The sequence below is a fragment of the Fistularia commersonii genome, chromosome 11 (assembly GCF_037954325.1).
Source record: "Fistularia commersonii isolate RoL2024-O1a breed Wild chromosome 11, RoL_Fcom_v1.0, whole genome shotgun sequence".
Lineage (NCBI taxonomy): Eukaryota > Metazoa > Chordata > Actinopteri > Syngnathiformes > Fistulariidae > Fistularia > Fistularia commersonii.
In genome coordinates this window covers 14,899,191-14,919,579 of record NC_141294.1, presented here as the reverse complement: position 1 = coordinate 14,919,579, position 20,389 = coordinate 14,899,191, and the positions used below count along the sequence as shown (strand labels likewise).

General features: G+C 43.7%; 1 protein-coding gene across 4 annotated transcripts in view; it reads right to left on the bottom strand.

Annotated features, from left to right (window-relative positions):
- ptprub (protein tyrosine phosphatase receptor type Ub) overlaps positions 1-20,389 on the bottom strand; it is a 253,953-nt gene that overhangs the window by 57,773 nt on the left and 175,791 nt on the right. For all 4 annotated transcript variants that reach the window (XM_086155227.1, XM_086155228.1, XM_086155230.1 and 1 more), the window contains exons 9-13: positions 18,116-18,225; positions 13,504-13,705; positions 11,551-11,653; positions 11,199-11,472; positions 5,774-5,810 (exon numbers count right to left, since the gene is read on the bottom strand). In XM_086155227.1, the coding sequence (XP_086011353.1) occupies positions 5,774-5,810; positions 11,199-11,472; positions 11,551-11,653; positions 13,504-13,705; positions 18,116-18,225 (726 nt within the window). The remainder of the gene's footprint in view (positions 1-5,773; positions 5,811-11,198; positions 11,473-11,550; positions 11,654-13,503; positions 13,706-18,115; positions 18,226-20,389) is intronic.

The window sequence follows — 20,389 nt, the reverse complement described above, 5'->3', positions numbered from 1 at the left end:
ACATATATATATTTTTATTTCTTATTACTTGATTATTTACTTATTTTTCTAAATGTATGTATTTTTTTAATTCGGATTTGAAGCCCAAAACAGAAGAAAAAGCAGCTTTAGCATAACAGAAGGTTACAAAATATAAGCTAACCTCCAAAAAGTAAATCTCCCTTTTGTCTTGATGGAGGGGCCTACTGATCTACTTTTTTCCTGTGTGTGTGTGAGTGTGTGTGTGTGTGTGTGTGTGTGTGTGTGTGTGTCAGCCTGTCCTTCAGGCCCTGACAGCCCCCGATAACTAGCCCCCTTTTTCCAGGAGCGACCGGAACGGGACTAGCCTATCTGGAGAGGCAGAAAGTCAAGCAAAGCCCGGGGACGGAGCTCTATCTCGCAGCCTGCCGGGGGTGGAATCAGATCTGGGACGGAGGAAAACGAAAACAGAGCAATGTTTTAGCGCGGCTATCTGAGGCCGCAGACGTTTGGGGGGTTTGGCGAGGTGGGACGGAGGGGGACGGAGGGGGATCCTTAAATAAGTCTCGTACTAAACAAAGCTGGAAGTAGGACAACAACAGATTGTTTTGTTTTTTTCCTCCAGACGGCGAAGGTTGCCGTCGGAGACGAGCGTTCTTCTTCTTCTGGAGGAAAATATAATGCATACGATGACGTTGGGTTATTTCTTCTATTGCGTTCAGTCTGTCGTTCATATGGAGACATCTGACCGGACAGGACAGGGATCAAGAGACATACGGGAGCCATGCAAACCTTTTGAAATTTAAAACAAATAAACCTGGCAATTTATGCTATGTTTTTTTTTTGTTTTTTTTTTTTAACATTTATTAGAACAGGTTCCTTAACAGAGTTTTACACATTCTTACAAAACCTCATAACAAGATATACATTATACAATAATCTTTATAGGTCACTTATTTCCTCAATAGCAGGTGAAAAATAAAATAACAGCTATGCTAAGCTATGTTTTTTTTTTTAATTTATTTTATTTATTTAATTGTATTTTATTTACTATTATATTTAATTTTATATGGTATTTTATTTATTTATTAGTTTATTTTATTTCTTTTGCATTTTATTTTGGGTTTTTTTTCGCGTTGTTATTTTTTTGGCCTTTAAAAACAAAATGTGTGTTGCGTTTATTTAAGTCAAAGCACAGCGAGGGAGAAAACTAAATGACATTTCTACACGCAGCAAAGCATTTTGAACTTGATTACTTTCAAGCAAAAAACTCAATTTCTATTTGATCAATAAAGTATTATTTTATCTTACTGGCGGTTGTGACGCCTAAGGGCAACAAAAAATTTTTTCAAGATATTACAAGATCGCCATAATCTAGTATTATCTTATCTTGTCTTAATAAATCTCATCTTTATTTATTATTTATTATTTCATTTTATTTTTTATCTATTGTTTGTCTTTGCAACGGCACCTTAGCACTGACTTATAAAAAGAAAATCAAATATTTCAATATTTGAAAAATATTCAATACTTATTGTTTTATTTTTTATTTTAAAATATTCAATCTTTACCTCAGCAATAAGCTGTTGTTTGTTGTGTTGCTATTTCAGTGTTCTGAATGTGTGACAATAAAGTTGACTTGGAGTTTTTTGGACTTTGACTTTTTTTTTTTTGCCATTTTGATATGTATAACCAGTATATGAGTTGCATTTTTTTTTAATCAATGAACAACTGCAGAAATAAAATTACAATTCTGCATGCAACAAAACATGTTCAACTCTTTTTTTAAAAAAAAAAAAAAAGCCAAACTTTAATTATCCATATTTTTAACACGCTTTATTTGGATGTTACAAGATGGCTTCATCTTCTGATTTAAATTGTCATTTTAAAAATGAACAAACTAAAATAGAATACATTTTAATTAAATAATCGTTAATTATTTTTAAAAAACACGGCTGCTGACCCCCAAGAAAACCATTTCATTACTTAGAAGTGACACTAAGTCCAAATGTTTCCTTTGTTTTGGTGGAAAGGAGGTTTACAGGTAAATTATAAAAATCTTTATATTAAATGTACTGTTCCTCTAACAAAAATACAAATAAATAAATAAACAAACAAACAAACAAACAAATAAATAAATAAATAAATATTAAAAATAAGAATTAATCACACCCTAAAAATATTGTTGAGTTAAAAGAGAAAATCTTGTCACTGCAGGAAAATTTGCCATTAGTTTATTAGAAAATGGATTGTTAGCATTTATAAGAGGAGGTATAATGTTTACAAGGCTAATGGTGGCTATTCTGGTTATTACATCAATCTGTTTAATTTTGCCCGTTTTTTTTTTTCGGCATTGCTTTTGTGGTTTTTATACAAATAAGAAAAGAAAAGATTGTTTTAAAATTATCACTAGATGTTTTTTCATCAAAAAACAAATTTGTTTACAAATTTTGAAGCAAAAAAAAAAATACATGGCAACGTTACTTTTTTTTCATTTTTTCCTTCCCCATTTTTTTCAAACCCACCGTATAAAACCCACAGATGCATGTGAGCAAACACAAATGATTTCAAGCAGCGAGCCACAAAATATTGGAAAACTGACTAGAAAGCCGCTACGATTTGGGATGACAACGTGTTCGCTGTTTATTTTTCCAGGTTAGTCATAAAAACTGTCCGCGTACAACCGCTCGTTCACATGTCTGGACGACGCAGGGCCTTCATGAACCTCCTGCATGTGTGAGGAACCCCGGAGAACCCTGAGGAACCCGTGGAGAACGTGGAGATCCCCCACGTAGGAACCCGATGAGAATCGCGGTGAGAGCGCTAACCGCTACGCCCGTCTCTTACGTGATTAGCACCTAATGCTAATCCCGCATCCACGGCGCGCGATAAGCGATTCTCATCGGAAGCAAATTGTCGAGAAGTTTCAAACGTTCCGGTGGAGTTTAGCAGCCTAGCGGCCCGACAGCTGGCGTCCATTTAACGCTCCGATTTAATTCGAAATGACGCGCAGAAATGAAACCCAGGCGTGCGCGACGGGGCCGAAACCCGAGCCTGGAGCCCGCTGACATTCGGGACGGGCGAGGGGGGGTTTCGAGAAAGCGGAAATACATTTCTGGGACGGGGAGTCCATTGTTGTGTTTAGCCTGCCAGAGTAACCTTAATTAAAGTGTCACCTGGAAGTTGAAATGTAATCTCCGGTTGTGTTATCCCAGCCACAATCATTTGCCTCCACTTTGCAGCCACGCTAACGCCGGCGCGATCGAAAGAGACCTCTCACCTCCAAATTGGAAATAACCCCCCGGATTTTGTCGTCTCCCCAACCGCCCTCCGATCAATTCAATCTTTTCCCTTTTCCCCCCGGCTCTTTTGCGCGACGATAATTATTCCGTGTCCCGGTATGCGCGCCTGAGCCGAAAACAGCCGGACCGGCCTTTTGGCTTCTCGGCTCGACGGGAATCTCATCTCTTTCATTCTTCACTCGCGAAAAATAAGGGAAGCCAAGGAGGAAGAGGGGGGCGGGGCTCACCGGAACGCGACGCCCCGCCAAGTCAATTTACTCTCCGGGCTCCTGCTTAATGCTACGCTAACCATAAATACATGACTTTTTATTCGGCGGGATCCGACAGCGAGGTTTTCTCCTGCCACCGGGACTTAAAGTCAATTTCCCTGGCCTTTTCAAGTCCCTTTGAATCCGAAAGCCGAGGCGCAGAGGGGCGGCGAGAGGGAGGGGGGGGGGAGGCTTCCTCCTACCGATAGGCCAAGGTAGCTCCATCTGGAAGTTTTGATCTGGAGGACCCTTCTGAACGGCGCCGGGGTCGCGACCTCTCAGATATTGCCGTCTAGTGGAGCCGCTGATGAGAACAAAGAGGCAGCCTTTGATATGGCGTGTCTCGGCGTCTGGCCCCAAACAAACACGATGAAAGTCTAACCTCTACTCCCTCCCCGCCTGCTGCCCTTTTCCATCGCCACGCAACCGGGAACGGCGGAAAATAACGTCCGCCACACACACACACACACACACAACCTTCGCCCCCGGCCCGAAAGGCCGGAAGCCCGAAGGAGGACAATAACAGTTTGTTTTTCTTTCGCCGCTGAAGGAGGTCGTCGGAGACCAGGTGGAAGACAAGCCTGAGTGTCCGGCGGGAGCGAGTGCGATGGATTATTTCCGGGAAAATGAATTGTTTTCATCGGTGGCGAGCCGTGGGTTTCAAACCCAGGCCTTCGGTAGAGCTTCATTTATCACCGACTCCTACATTTGTGTTTTTTATGGCTATAAAATACACCTTATTATGCGGAATTGCGGTCCAGTGGACCCTCGCTACTTCGGGGTACGGCTTTTTCCACTTTTTTGGATTCCGGTTCAGAGTGCAGCTAGCTACTGATGCAGCCTGCTCGCTCTGGCTAAGGGTGTGTGACACGCTAACGTTACCGTAGCCTTCTAGAAAGCCTTGGTGTTGCAACTCAAAATCCGATCTGTTGAAGCAACACTTTTATCAATGCTTATTTTTTGCTAGAGCGCCTGCAAATCTCATTCTGAAGGCCTCCAGGCAGATAAATCTGCAACCACATCAATTTCTTCTCTTCCTTCAACCGTCATGGGTTGACAAATTAGCAGTTATATCAACACAACTATATATGAGTCTGTACAGCCCGCTAGCTCTGGCTAGTATGCTCTCTGACGATCCAATCAAAGGGCGTGTGACATGCTAACGTTACCGTAGCCTTCTAGAAGGCCTTGATGTCACAACTCAAAATCCGATCGGTCGAAGCAACAGTTTCATCAACGCTTATTTTTTTGCGAGAGCGCCTGCAAATCTCATTGCGAAGGCCTCCAGGCAGATTTCTTTGACTTTGACCCTGCCTTGCGCCAAATTATGGCTGGAATGTGATTGGTTAAATGCTTTCATATGAAAATACACATCTGTAGTCGGCACAGCCAGGGGAAAAAAAAACCATGAAAGGAAACAGAATTATTTCATTAGTATTCATGGACAAAATGAAATTAAATAAGACTGTAATGCAGACTTTTTTTTTTAGGCCAGCGGAGAAGGCCTTGCTTCAAGACACACAACCATTCAGCGTCTCATTCACACATCATTTGGAGACATAGAAGCATTCACTCATATCAAGAGTCAAGAGTTTTCAACGGTTATTGTGCGGGCAGAGTGAAATTTTGCAATGAGTATGTACAGAATAAAAATAAAAATAAAGTTATGAACATAGCGCATATGGCAAGAAGGGTGAACCTTTTCAAGGTGAAAATGGACTCCGAATCAACTCTCAGACCTACTGCTAAGTTTCAGAAGATGCTTTCTTCAAGCGGTGGTGCAGGGAAAAGACTGTTTTTACGCAAGATAACGTTCCAGTAAAGGCCTTAAGATGGAAAAACGAATGACAAAACCCACTTTTTTCGCCCGACTTAAACCCAATTGAGAACTTTGGGGCCTTCCTCCAACAGGACGTCTTTTTTTTGTTTTTTTTTTTGTTTCAAAATATTGAATAGGTGAAAACGAACAAGCGAAATGGGGAGAATCTTTGTTTTGCATAGAGTTGCTTTATAATTCTGCACACTAATAATCGCCTTTTAATGGTTGACATCTAGATATTCCCTTCAATGTTCACATTTAAGAATAAGAATAGGAACAACTTTATTTACCCCAAAGGAAATAACAATAATAAATAATAGTAGGAAGGAGGGAGACTAAAAAGTTCAAATAAAAACATTAAGTATCAAAGTCAAGGCTATAAAGTGTGGCTTTAAATTTGAGGGTTTGTTAACATTTTGCCTTGAGAAACTCGATTTTCCAGTTACCTTTGCGAGCGATGCGGATGCAGTTTATTCTGGATTCCTGAAAAAGAGAGAGAAAAGGCCCGTCAGAAAGGAAAACCGCCGCTTTTGCATTTTACATAAAAAAGAATTTCTAGCCCAAAAAAAAAAAAAAAACACGCACAAATTCCCTTTAATATCTTTCCCGCCGTTAAAGATTGAAAATGCTAAAACGCGAGCGGATTCCGCGGCTCCTCTCTCTGAGAGGAAAAAGGAATTTTTATGAAAATAAAAACGGACGTCTGACTGTCGGTCACGACGACGGCGAGCGGACATTTTTTCTTCGCCGAAGGAGAAGGAGAGCCGGGCGGCGTGAGGAAGGCGGCGTAATTAAGAGGAGTGTTTCAGACCGTCGCGCCGCCATGAAACAGAATTAATTTTATTCAAATCCAAAGCTGATGACATCTCAGCGTTATGAAAAGGACCTTTGTCAAACAACACTAATGAAATCCGAGACGCTAATCCAATTCCATCCCGCCACCTCTTGGAGGGGGAGATGCATTATCAAATTAAAATTTACAGTTACTAATTCAGGCATTGTGGGACAATTATGCAAATGCGACCGTCCGGAAATGAGCGAAAAGCGTTCGCCTTAAACTCCAGCTAAATTGCTTTTTTTTTTTTTTTTTTTTGTTGTTTTTTTTTTTTTTTTGAAAATCCATTTTAAGGGCCGACGGATTCTTAAATAACTTCTCAACGCGACAGTTTTGATGTGAGGAAAACACAAGACGAGGGGAAGAAACGTGTTTTCTGTCGTTTAAATCTACGCCCGCGACAAATGAACACTCGAGGAAATATCACATTTTATATCATAATTGTGGAACTGGCTGATCCTGTGAGATTATATATCATCGCCGCGGACGCAGGCGGCCCTTCAGGAAATGTGTGTTTCAATTACTCGTCGTCTGCCGAGCTTATCCTGCACTCAGGGACGCCACGCAGGTCAATTCCAATCAAAAAATGGCTTTTCATTAGATGGATAGATAGATAGATAGATAGATAGATAGATAGATAGATAGATAGATAGATAGATAGATAGATAGATAGATAGATAGATAGATAGATAGATAGATAGATAGATAGATAGATAGATTTTAAAAACATGCATGGATATTGTATTTATTATCGTTATTATTATTTATATTTGTGCTATCATCCATCCATCCATCTTATCTTGCACTCAGGGTTGCTGTGCAGGTCATTTTCAATAAAAAAAATCTTGTAATATTAGATAGATAGATTATACAAACATACATAGATATTGAATTTTTATAATAATAATAATACTAATAATAATAATAATTATTATTAGTAGTATTATTTGCCTTTTTTGACACTTATCCTGCACTCAGGGGTGCCGTTCAGGTCAATTTCAATAAAAAAAATTAATATGATAGATAGATAGATAGATAGATAGATAGATAGATAGATAGATAGATAGATAGATAGATAGATAGATAGATAGATAGATAGATAGATAGATAGATAGATAGATTTTAAAAACACTCATAGATATTGTATTTATAATGATTAATAATAATAATACAGTATGTTTATTTTTTAATTTACTGATTTATTTTTCCAGAATAATTTATTTATTTACCTATTTAGTTTTCTACATTTATTTATGTATTTACTTATTTATTTTGGATTTCATTCCAGGATGTTCTACCGATGCCCTCAGGGTTCTTCACACCCTCCCAAAAAAAAAACAGGAAATAAAGGACGTTCGTCGGAGACCCTGAAACGTCAAGACGTGTGAATAAGAGGTCGCTGATTTTTATATATATATATATATTTTAAAAACGATCTTCCTACACAAGAAAAAATAAATAAAAATCATCCACTCATCGCGGAATCTCGGGGTCTGAATTAAACACAAGGGCTTGTGTGAAGGTCCTGCTCACAGCCGAGGAGTTAATTGGCGAACCCGACATTGTCGAGCGCACATCAAACATTTGGCCATGTTCTACCCGTCACGCCAGAGAGCCCGGCGGGTCCTGGCAGCGCTAAATACAAAACACGGATGCCAGCGCATCAGCAAAGGCATCCGCGGGAAATAACTCAAAAGTTTCCCCGCGAATGTGTGTGTGTGTGTGTTTTTGAAGTTGCGGGGAAGCTAATGGCCTGCAAAGCCGCAGTGTGTAGCAGCAGCCTTTCAAGTACCTCCTTGGATGGATCAATCAAAGCAATTACAGAGGCTTGACAACCGCTCTCCAGATAATTACCGTGTAAATGCTAAATATTATGAGTCCAATATTGCGTAGTGTTTTCGAACCGTTCACGCCGCTGAGCGTGTCGTGCGGGTCGGGCGCCACGCCGGCCCCCTTTTCCCCGATTCTGGCAAAACGCGCGGATGCCGACTTCATTAACCCGCACGACGCAATATGGGAGGCGTGAAAAGAAAGTGAATTACAGCCAAAAATGATAGAATTCATTTTCCGACAAAAGCTTCAATGTGTTTCCTTTGGATCGCTTTGATTTTCGGCTATTATTTTGTTTTAATTCCGCACAGAGATGGGTTTTTTTTCGAGCCCAGGGGTCGACGGCCCGCGGCTTTTTGACCCCTAGGACGCCGGGGGGGGTTGAAAATAATTAACGAGTATTTTAATTAAAATGTATTTATTTTAGTTCTTTTATTTTTTGAATGTTATTTAAAAAAAAATGATGGCGACCTTGTAACATCTAAAGAAAATATTCCAAAATTTTTCGCTCTTAATAAGTGTCACAACAACCGCAGATAAGACAATACTTTACTGATTAAGACTATCTTGTAAAATCTAAATAAAACCTGTTAAAATATTTTTGTCGCTCTTCATTAGCGTCGCAACTACAGATAAGATAAGATATATTTAGATAAGATAATACTTTATTGATTATGGCGATATTGTAACATCAAAATAAAAGTATTAAAAACAATTTTTGTCACTCTTTATTAGCGTCACAACCGCAGATAAGATAAGATAAGATAAGATAAGATAAGATAAGAAAAAATGAGATAAAACAAGATAAGATAATACTTTGTTGATTATGGTGATCTTTTAACATCAAAATAAAAGTATTAAAATATTTTTGTAACTCTTCATTAGTGTCACAACCGCAGATAAAATAAGATAAAATTTGCTAAGAAAAAGTTAGATAAGATAATACTTTATTGATTATGGCGATCTTGTAACATCAAAATAAAAGTGTTAAAATATTTTCATCACTCTTCATTAGCATCACAACTGCAGATAAAATAAGATAAGATAAGATAATACAGTTCTTTGTTGTTTATGGTGATCTTGTAACATCAAGATAAAACGTGATAAAATATTTTTGAAACTCTCACTAAGCCTGTTAACTGCCAATCGGATAAGATAAGATAAGATAAGATAAGATAAGATAAGATGTACCTAATTATGCGTGCACCTCGCTGCTGATTGGCTGGCTGCATCGAACCCAACGCCCTGCTTCTACATTTAAACGAGGCAGAGTGAAATTAAAAACCTTAAAATCTGACAACCTGAGCTCGCGCGCTCGCGTGCGGCGGAAACAAAAAAACCAACCAAAGAAAGAAAAGCGTGTTGTGTAATTATACGTAGGCTTTGCAGAAATGTGTTTTATTCTTCCGGCGCCCTCGTCGTTCTTTTCAAGAGGAACCCGCGGTCGTTCCAGACGGCCGCCGCTGGTGTATTTGTGGGCGACGGCCGCCCCTGTTTAAAAAGACCGAGGACGGCGCCGGCTGTGTGATTTGGCGCCGTTTCCCCGCTCATTGTGGGTCATGGATGCTGGCCCCCCGCCAGACAAAACAAACCCTAATCCCATCCGCTCCCAAATCCAGGCCTCCCCTTTCTAATCCCGCTCTTTGTAGCTCGGCGGTGTGAAGCGCTCACGCTGCACTCCCCGTGTGTGTTTCTCTACCGGCCCGGAAAAAGACGGCGGCGGCGGCGGTACACAAGGGCGAGCCGCACCCGCTTTGCCCGCGGGACTAATAATCCGCTAATGCTAGCGTCTTTTAGCGATAACGCCGCCGAACCTGTAAAGTTCCATGACTTCATCGTTGCCAAAAAAAAAAAAAATGGCCTCCGACGTTGCGATGGACACAATGTCCGCCCGCCACTTTCCCCCCTCTGGTGATCTGCACCTGCGTCCAATTACCCCTAAGTAATTGCCTCGCCTGGGTATCGGTTCTGCCCGTAATGGAATTTTGGGGAGGTAATGTATCGTCCGCGGGGTTTGACAAGAAACCGCCGGGGTCCCCCTGTGTGCTTTCGAGCGCGAGAAGAGAGGATTCTCACCGATGCTAAGCTGCGGTACCGGGATTGCCTAAAAAAAAAAAAAAAAAGCCCTTCCGTTCATGTGGTCAATAAGCCGGCGCGCCAATCGACAGAAAGCGTGTAATTAGCCTAGCGCTCGTAAAGGGTGGAATGGATTGCTGAGCAAACAGCGTGCCGGTGCCTCGACGCTTCCCCGCTTGTATTTAAATTGGGTAATACGCGCACATTCGATGCAAAATCGGCCCCTCGACTCCCGTCGCTTTGTGCCTCCGTGCTAAAAAAGACCGATCCGAAAAGACCGGCGCTACTTCCGGGGGGGAGCCGGCGGCAACCCGGCCGCGTTTGAACCGGCCAACATGAAAAGGGTTTATTGTTGCCCAAACAAGAGCGGAAAAATATCTTTATCAACACGGAAAAGCAACAAGTCTGCCCCAAAGTGGTTTGTTGTTTTGCGTCAGCCCGAGCAGAAAGCCTGAAACTGCCTGCTGCGTTTGGAATTATAACTCCGCGTTTCATAAATCTTTTTGATTGCTGTTTGTATAAATGGTAAAAAAAAAAAAAAAAACAAACAAAAAAAAAGAAATTAACTTTGACGGCGGCGCCATCTCCGGCGCCCGGTGTATCACTCGCGCTATTAGCCCCTGTAATACCTCTTTTTGCTGGATTGAAAAAAAAAAAAAACAGTCAAATGAAAATAAATGCGCTGGTTCTCAATGTTTTCTGTTTGTTAAAATAATAATAACACACAGGAGCGGGTACACGGAGCGTTAGGTAACGGTGCCAACGAACGGCAACCAAATGATGAGACGGGTGCAGCGATGCGTCGGGTAATTCCAGTTAATCACAGCTCCGCTAGCTGGGAGTGCTGCATCCGAGTAATTCCCCGTCTCAGGACACGCTTTGTATGCAAAGAATCCGAACGCGTCGATGTAAATACGAGGCGTTTCCAAAGAGTTACTCTGCCAGCTGAAAATGTTTTCATCCGACAAAAACCTTTCACGGCGTAAATACAGTTCCGAAGGGTTGCGAGCACGGATAATGCCGACCGTCCTACGGCCGCATTAGCGAACAACGATACTCAACAACAACCGCAACTCACTCTGAGTTCAACACACTCTGAATTCTCATGCCGGAAAGCGGCAGCCACCTACCCCTCTGAAGTTGCTCATGGCCTGGAAGTAGACAAGGTAGCTCTTGCGCGGGTCCAAGGGGCTGTTCCAGTAGCCGTTGTAGGTATGGTTGTCGCCCACGGTGAAGGGACTGGCCTCCGGCAGGCTGCTGGGCGGCAGCTCCGCGGTGTAGTAGTGGGGAGTTCCCCTAGCTAGCGCCTCGCCGTGGGACATGGGCAGTGGGAAGCACTCCTGAAGCCCCAGCTCCCTCTTCACTTTTTTCCCGGTCTCCTCCTCGACGACCACCTGGTAAGTGCTGGACACGAGAAGAACGCTCCGCTCTCGATAAGGAAATACCGCTCTAAGAGATGCGTATTTGCCAGAGATTCCTCACCTGACGGGTGCTCCCCTTCCCTGAGCAGGACGCAGGAGAACAGTGATGGTGCTCTCAGTTTCACTCAGGGGGGACGGCATGTCTCCATAATCAAATGTAGGAGCTGTGGACAACACAGAGTTCACAAGTTAGAAATAAAGTCTACCATCCATCCACCCGTCTTCTGCTGGCTATCCAGGTCAGGGTCTTGGGGGATACTTAGGCATACTTAAGCATACTTAAGCCACTGGACAGTCGCAAGACATAGTCCCTCATGCACTGGGTCTACCCTGGAGCCTCTGCCTGGTGGAACATACCCGACACTGGAGGTGTCCGGGAGGCATCCTTACCAGTTGCCCGAGCCACATCACCCGGCTCCCCTGGATGCTTGAGAAGCAGCGGCTCTCCTCTGACCCCCGACTGGATACCCAAGCTTCTAACCCCCTATCATTTTGGCCACCTATTATCTGGTGAGGAACGCAGATCGACCAGTTCACCCATGCAGAGTCTACATCGCTGCTAGCGCTGCACTGCATCAAACTCCCACTCTTTCCTCCATCGCTCCTGAACAAGATACTTGAACTTCCACCCGAGGACCGCGGCCTCGGATTTGAAGGTGCTAATTGTCACCGTGGCCTATTCGCATTAAGACTGCATATCCGAAAAAAAAGCTCAAGTTTGAGGCTATTGTGTCCCTTTTTTTTCGATGCGCTATAAATATGTTAGCCCAAGAAGTGCCTAACCAAAAAAAAAAAAAGTCTCACCAATGAGCCCTTCTTTTTCCACATAACAGGATAACAGCGCTAATATACCAAATACCCACATTCAGTGCGATGTTTGAATTTCCCTGCTAGTTGTCTTGGACACAAGTCCAATTAAAAGTCATGCGAGTGAAGCTAAATTGATTGGGTTTCTCATTTAAAAGGATTTGGCTTAAGTCGTGCTCCTCCCTGGAGATGCGGCAACACATTTCTCTTTAATATCAGTAGTCAATTAGCGAGGGGAAGGAGAGCAAACTATTCATGTAGAATCAATGAGCATTATATTAAAAACTGGTCTTCTAAGACCACGGCGTCCCGCGCCGACATAAAGTGAGTTGAGGTATCAAGGAAAAAAAAAAGCGCGGCGCTGCCGTTGCACGTCTGTTGTGATTTGTCGAGCTAAAAGAAAGCTTGATGCCTGCTGCCAGGTGGAGTTTGCCGGGATGTCGATTGCGCATCAGACACGACGGAGCAGATGTCTTTTGTATGCGCGGATGTGGGCGCATGAGCGGTCAGCGCGCGGCGCGGCGCAGCACGGTGCGCGCGCGCGCGCGCGCTACGCCGCCTCGAAGATGCTGACGGTGGAAGTTGTTGAAGGTGTTCAGTGTTTGCAAGCTGTCGGCGCAAATTTGAGAGATGCTCAGTTTAAGTGAACGCTGTGCACCGCGGGCCGGCGAAGGAGGTTGAGGATGATCTGCTAGGACTCTTTGGCTCCGTCTGCCCGCGCTCAGTCCGTGCACGAAATCTATAACTAAACCAAAAAAAAAGGGGCGGGAGTGGCTCCTCGGAGGTGTGACCCCATCCCTCACAAATGCATCATTAAGAGCTAAAATAAAAAAAAAAAACAAACGGTTGCGAGAAGATCTTCGACTCCTGAAGGAGACATTACGGTCCCGCGACATCTTTCTTCATGCGTAAGACACCGCCGCCCACCCACTTCTCCGGTTCCTCGGCTTCTCTCGAGTTAATTTATGTCTAAAGGACCGTGAGATGACAGTGTGGCCACTTGTTTGGAGAGGCTGCGGAAAATTGCTCGTACACTCCAGGAGCAGTAATTTGGTTCCCCGCAAGAGAAGAAGTGCGCCAAGGTCAAGAGAGAGACGGCGAGAGAGCCCAGAGTCCTAATTATAGCGCACAGCGGGTGAGGTTGGGAGTTTTGCATACGCGCTGCATCTGTGACAGGCAGTCGCTAGCTTCCGCTAGCTTTACATACCTGAGATGTTGGTGGTGATCTCGGTGAGGGCCGTCTGGCCGAAGCCCTTCGCCGTTCGGGCGCGCACCGAGATGAGGTACGTGGTCCCCGGGTGGAGGTTGGAGAACATGTGGTAGGTTTCGTTCTTCAGCTTGGACACCGTTCTCCTCGGACCCGGGACGTTGATGCCCGGATCGGACGACTCGATGCTCTGGTAGCTGATCTGCAGTCGGAGGAGGGAGAGGGCGAGAAGGAACGGTCGACGGGTTAAAGGTCGCGACGACGACCTTCAAAGATGGCGGCGACCATGTTTATCGGCTGATGGGAAAAAAGTTAAAGCCTGCATGAATACGTCTGAGCTCATTAAAAAAACGGCGTCTTCGGATTTTAAAACTATTCGCGCATTTCATACATGCGAGTAAGACAACCTCCCCCGGACAGAAACAAATCATTGGCACCAAATATTGGACAAACTGTTATTTTCAAGGTTGCTCCAATTTCCGCCACAGTGTTTTGTCCTAATGGTTCAGAACCGTTAGCTGTTCTCGGCGTTCCATTGGCTCCGGTGGATTAATAGCTACAGATGAGAGGAATTTAATTTTGGCATCGCTTCCTGAAAATCATGAGCTGAGAGGAAAAAAAAAAATTCAGGGGATGAATTGTTTTTTTTTTTATTTGCTTTACATGCCACGGTGGTGCGGTGGTTAGCGCTTGCTAACTTGCTACGTCCAGGCGATGGAGACCAAACATTGTCCAGACGTATGAATAGTTGGATGCATCCATATCGTGTTCCTCCCTATTTTTGTTTATTTATTTTATCCTTATCATTGCTGTTGTTGCTGTTTATGTTTAGTTTTGGTTGTTTACTTTCACCCTTACTCCTTTTTTTTTTTTATTCCGTCCATTCTTATCCTTGACAATGTTGTTCTTTCTTATTTGTGGATGTCTTGTTTTTTTTCCAGTTGTCTCTATTTATATTTATATTGATTTTTTTTTGACACCTTTACTGTTCTGTGCAATAGAATTTCAACAATGGGGATCAATAAAGTTTACTTTATCTTATCTTATGTATAAATGAGAGGGTGACTGAATGTGTCTCTGTCAAAATCAAAATTTAAAGAAAACATCCCAAAGCACAATTGGGGGGCAGCAACAAATTGTCAACGTCAAAAAATAAATTAAAAAATTGTAATAATACTAATAATACATATATTTATATATATTGCTGTGCAAATTGTAAGTAAGCTCGCTCTGCATTTATATTATAAATATATAATGAGGGTTTTGCAGGGTTGCTGAAAATTGGACAGCTCTGGGGACAAAAGTGAATGAATGGATGAATGTCTATTTGATGCATGGATGAGGGTGAATTGTTGCAAATCTTAACATAATGCCTGAATGACAGAGTGAATTGCTTGTTTTTCTACATGGGGTGTGAATGAACGGGTGAATGGATGCACGTCTAACATGTGAACGAGAGGGCGAACGGTTGTGTTTCTATGTGACGTGAATGAACGAGTGAACCGGTCGTACGTCTCTACATGGCACGTGAATGAGAGGGTGAATGGATGAATTTCTATTTCATGCATGGATGAGAGGGTGAATTGTTGCATGACTTTATATGATGTCCAGATGAGAGAGTGAATGGTTGCATGTCCTAACATGATGTGCGAATGACAGAGTGAATGAGAGGGTGAATGGATGCACGTCTCTAACATGTAAATGAGAGGGTGAACGGTTGTGTGTGTCCATATCGTGTTTCAATCAGAAGGCGAACAGGTTTGTCTATGTGACGTGAATGAAAGAGTGGCACGTGAATGAGAGGGTGAATGGATGAATTTCTATTTCATGCATGGATGAGAGGGTGAATTGTTGCATGACTTTATATGACGTTCAGATGAGAGCGTGAACGGATGAATGGTTGCATGTTTTGACATCTGTGAATGACAGAGAGAATGACTCTATATGTCGTGTAAATGAGAGGGTCAATTGTTGCACATCTCAATATGTCGTGTGAATGGATGCATGTCTCAAACATGTGAATGAGCGGGTGAATGGTTGTGTGTGTCCATACTGTGTTTAAATGAGAGGGCGAACAGGTTTGTCTATGTGACGTGAATGAACGAGTGAATCGGTCGTACGTCTCTACATGGCACGTGAATGAGAGGGTGAATGGATGAATTTCTATTTCATGCATGGATGGGACTGTGAATTGTTGCATGTCTTTATATGACGTCCAGATGAGAGCGTGAACGGATGAATGGTTGCATGTTTTAACACGATGTGTGAATGAAAGAGTGAATGTCTCGACATGACACGTGAATGAGAGGGTGAATTGTTGCGCGTCTCTATATGTGGTGTGAATGAGAGGGTGAATGGTCGTATGTCGCTAAACGTCGGTTCCAGGGTGAAACCTGACCCTCAAAGGTGAAGCTGCAGAGGCGTCACATCGTCCAGCAGTTGTGTTTGGCCCTGTGTGTGTGTGTGTGTGTGTGTGTGTGTGTGTGTGTGTGTGTGTGTGGAAGGTGACAGAATTGTTTTTATTCAGTTGCCGTGACGAACTGTTTACTGCGCCATGGTTGGTTTCACTTTACCAACAGTCAATATAATAGAATTTAAGAACTGATCTCAGGTTCTAATCTGTTAAGGTTGTAATGTTTGATTTAATTTCACTTTCCCACCACTTCATCATCTTCACCCACGCGTGCGAGGAAGGAGGAATACGTGCTTATTAAACGCCACCGCTGTGAATTTTGCAGTCGGGTTTCGGGAATAAACACCGAAGAAATATGAGGCCGTGTTGCGTAACTTTATTTCGTCTTGTAACGGGACATTTTACACGCCACCATTCGACGCTGGACGCGCTCAGAACGCCTCGCGTTGATGTCGAATGCAAACAATTATTGATTATTTTATTCACTTTTAAGCCATATATTGTTGCGGGGAACAAAACCCAGCACGCCTTGCAAAGTCTTCCCCCTCTGACTATCGATGTCTGGGGTTTTATTCGCAGATTCGGCAAAATGATATTATGTTTGCTTTGCACAGACTGGACGCGAGAAGTCCTTCGTGCACCAATTTAATAAAATCTCCGAGCCCTTTTCCCGATTTTCGTAAGGAGAGATTAATCCCCCATCTTAGTCTTAGCATGAGTCTAAATAGGAGAAAAATGAATATTCAAAATAGTCAGATGTCGGATCGTCGGACACGGTGGCGATCGACTCGGCTGGACGGTTGTTTAATCCCGGCGAAAACGGAGAGGATTTTCCCTCCGTCAGCCGAGAGAGATCGACGAACGACAGAGTCGAAGACGTGAAAAAAAAAAAAAAGAAAAGAAAAAAAAAAAAAAAAAAACCCGAGCCGTCTCTAGTTTATATGTCAAAACCGCAAATCCTGTTTAATAACATCCTCCAGGCAACGACGCGAGACGCGGCCAAGGAAAGAGGTCTTGAGGAAAGGTTGGCAGGCCTGCAGATACCTCGCCGCAGTCAGGAGGTGTACGCTAAACACAACTTCATTATCCGGCCGAGGAGGACGCCTGCAGCACAGCAGATGCATGCGAGTTATCTCCTAATGATGGAGGGCTTCGTTTCTTAACGGGTACCAAAGCGGAGCTAAGTGCTATCGCGTGAATGCAGGGAGCCGCCGCCGCCGCCGCCGCCGCCACGCTGCGTTCAAAGCCAAGCGTGTACGAAAGGAGCGAATGAGGATTTTTGAACCGAAATAGCGAGAAAACGGGGTTTGTTTGAATTATTCGCGGGGCGTTGTTCAGGATCCATGATGGACCTCAGGGAGAGGCTGCCTTTCCAGAAGGGGTCGTTTTCACCGAGGGGTCACGTCAGCATCATGGTCGCCCTCATATGTAACGCTAACAGGATAAATATAACTAAATTTAACCAAACGTAATGTAAAATAATTAAAACTACTTCTTCCTGTTAAGTAACTCTGAATTTATTACTCATTCGAGTCAAAAATGTTACATGAATCCATGTAAATGCATATGTTACATGTTGGCTTTTCATTCTGTTGTTTTTCTGGAAGGCTAACGTTAGCATACTTAGCTCTTTGACAACCGACGATGCCTCACGACGCAAAAAACATCCCGTTTTTTATCTCGTTGAAACGGAAACGTGTATCGGCTTCGCATCTTTCTTGAAACAGACTTACATCTGCATCGACGTTGATGCAGTGCACGCGTTTGGACTTATTTGCTTTAAGACAATCAGACCTGTTCAGACGTTCCCGCATAAAATGACATGTTCTACGTCACGCACGCTTCGTTGTTTTGTTTCGGACATCCTTTGTGAGTCAGATGCGAAAAAATAGCGCGATTGGACGTCTGGCTGCAGGTCCAACCACGAGATTCGCTGTCGGGATGGAGGCAGGCGACCTGAGGTCCTTCATGCTAGTAAGCTAGCATCTTATTCATATTAAAATGTATGCATTTCCATTGAAGAGGCTCTATTTTGACGGACGGGTCGACGGAGCTCCACTGCAATGAGCTTCTCCAAACCATAAATACCAAAATAAACAACCTGGAAATCTACAGTGATGCTTTTTAAAATGCACGTCAATAGCAGATGGTTAAATCTAAATGTAAAAATAAATTTAAAAGAATAGGACAGGTGCTCACCTCGTATTGAGTGATGAGGCCGTTGGGCTCCAGAGGCTCCTCCCACTTCAGGAAGATCATGTCGTCCAACGGCGTGAAGGTTAGCGACTCCGGCGCGATTCCTCCGGGAACTAGCGGGGGGGGGGGGGGGGGGACAATCGGTAACGACGGTTACCACGGAAACCGTTTAGCTTCCCTGACGGCATCGTTTTGAAAAATAAAAATAAAAATCACACGGATGAACAAAATCATCGGTCCACATCCGAGACATCGACTGATGAGGTTGTCAGACGGCGCTAAGCCGGGGGGATCCAAACCCGGCGTTGAGTCAATGTTTTTCCAAGCCATTCAGCGTCGGGGTCGGAGCTTTCTGGAACCCTTGGGCGAAAACGCCCGAGAGCTGAGTGGACTGTTCTCAGTCCGCCGGACAAAGCTGCTTATTGAGGCTTCTTTTGTTTTGTTTTTTTTTGTTGTTTTTTTTTTTTCACCCGAACGAGGGAGTCGATAACCGACACGAGCGGTTCGTCCGCGAACGCACATACGATTTATTTATCTCGTACTTCAAAAGGGGAAGCGCTCTTTTCATCTTTCTGCTTATTTCTCTCGATAAATTTTTTGTTTTCATGGAAGATTTTTTTTTTTTTTTTTTTTTTACTCAAGCTGCGATGCGGCAGAAAGGAAACAAGAAAAAAAAAAAACATAAAACCTTGGGATTACCGGGGTTGGTTCGGTTATAATGTTTGCATATTTTTCTGTCTGAGAATGAAAAGGGTCTTTTGTGATGGTAATTCCCTCCCGGGCTGAGGGTCACCTCTTTGGCGTTCCTGAGCGAGAAGAAGACGAGATTATGCAATCCAAAATGGTAAAATGAAAATGTGAAGTCACGTCATTACATGTGAAACAAACCCCATGGATCTTCTGCTTCTTCTACCGTTGAGCTGCTCCTTCCAGAAGGTCAGCACAACCTCCATCTAAACGTCCTCCAACTTTAACCTCAGTATCCTTCGACCCAGATTGTCTGTCCACCCCCTGACTTGTACCTCCAGAACATCTACCGTGTGCCGTCCCTCTGATGGACTCATTCCTGATCCTTTCCATCCTCCTCGCTCCCGAAAAGAACCTTCGCATCTTCATCTGCAGGTTCCAGCTCTGACCTCCCGTCTTCTCTTCAGTGTCTCCAAACCAGACAAGATGCCTCCTCCCACCTTCGTCTTCTCCACCTTCGACAGCCGTTCTCCAAACCTTCCTTACCTCCTTATCTCTTAGGCTACCTCCCTGTAGCCACTCATTCTTGCACATGCTGACCTTCATAGTCCATAGAGATTCCCGTCTCAGCTCATCTGTCACTCTGTCCATCTCAGAGCAGATCCCTGATGCGCTTCGACCTCCACCTTGAACTCCTCCGTCACGTCAACGCTGTGGATTGCGATGACGTCTACATTGGAGAGACCAAACAACCTCCGCGCAAAACGGACTGTCCGACACAGGAGAGCCGCAGTCCACTTACACCCGAAGAACAAGAGCTATTCGTTTGAAGATGTATTCGAGCCAGAGAAGACAGATGATCGGAGAAAGGAGTCAAAGAAGCCATCTTTGTCAGAACAAACCATCTCCGAACGCAGGAGAGGCCTCGCACCGTGGCCTTTCGCAAACGTACAACTCCGTAGTGGAATCAACACCAAGACGGGTTTGCACACACGGACCTGGACCTTCTGCACCCTCCGAACAACCAGGAAAGTCTCACCACCAGAAGAAAACCCTGCCAATGTCCACAAGACCTTCAGTTCATGAGATCCAACAGGTTTAGCTTTACCTTTTCACGTTCCAGTCCGGGTAGCCCCACTAAGTTGCCCTTTTGCTCAACAAACAAAACCTCCAATAGCGTAACGACCCCTTTGGGACGTAGTTTCTGCAGATCGACTCTTCCGCAACAAGCCACCATAACGTAGACCCGCCCAAAAACCCTGGCAGTGATATTGGGAAACTCCCCACAGGTCTTTAGAAGTGAAGAAGCCTCTGGAATGAGGGCTGAAATGTCTTCAAGTAAAGAAATTCAAGGCCAAGACAAGAAGATTTCAACGAGAACGGTGCCCAATGTGACTGATTCGACTGCCTAAATGAGGTTTTCAAAGATGTAGTCCATGAATTCTTGTGGAAATCCAGAGCTGAGACGTCTTCAAGTGAAGAAATTTAAGCCAAGTCGCAACGACGAAAAGATTTGGACAAGAATTCCCCTGATCTGGATGGCCGAGAACCTCCACAGACAGAAATCATGATATCACGATGTTTGTCGCC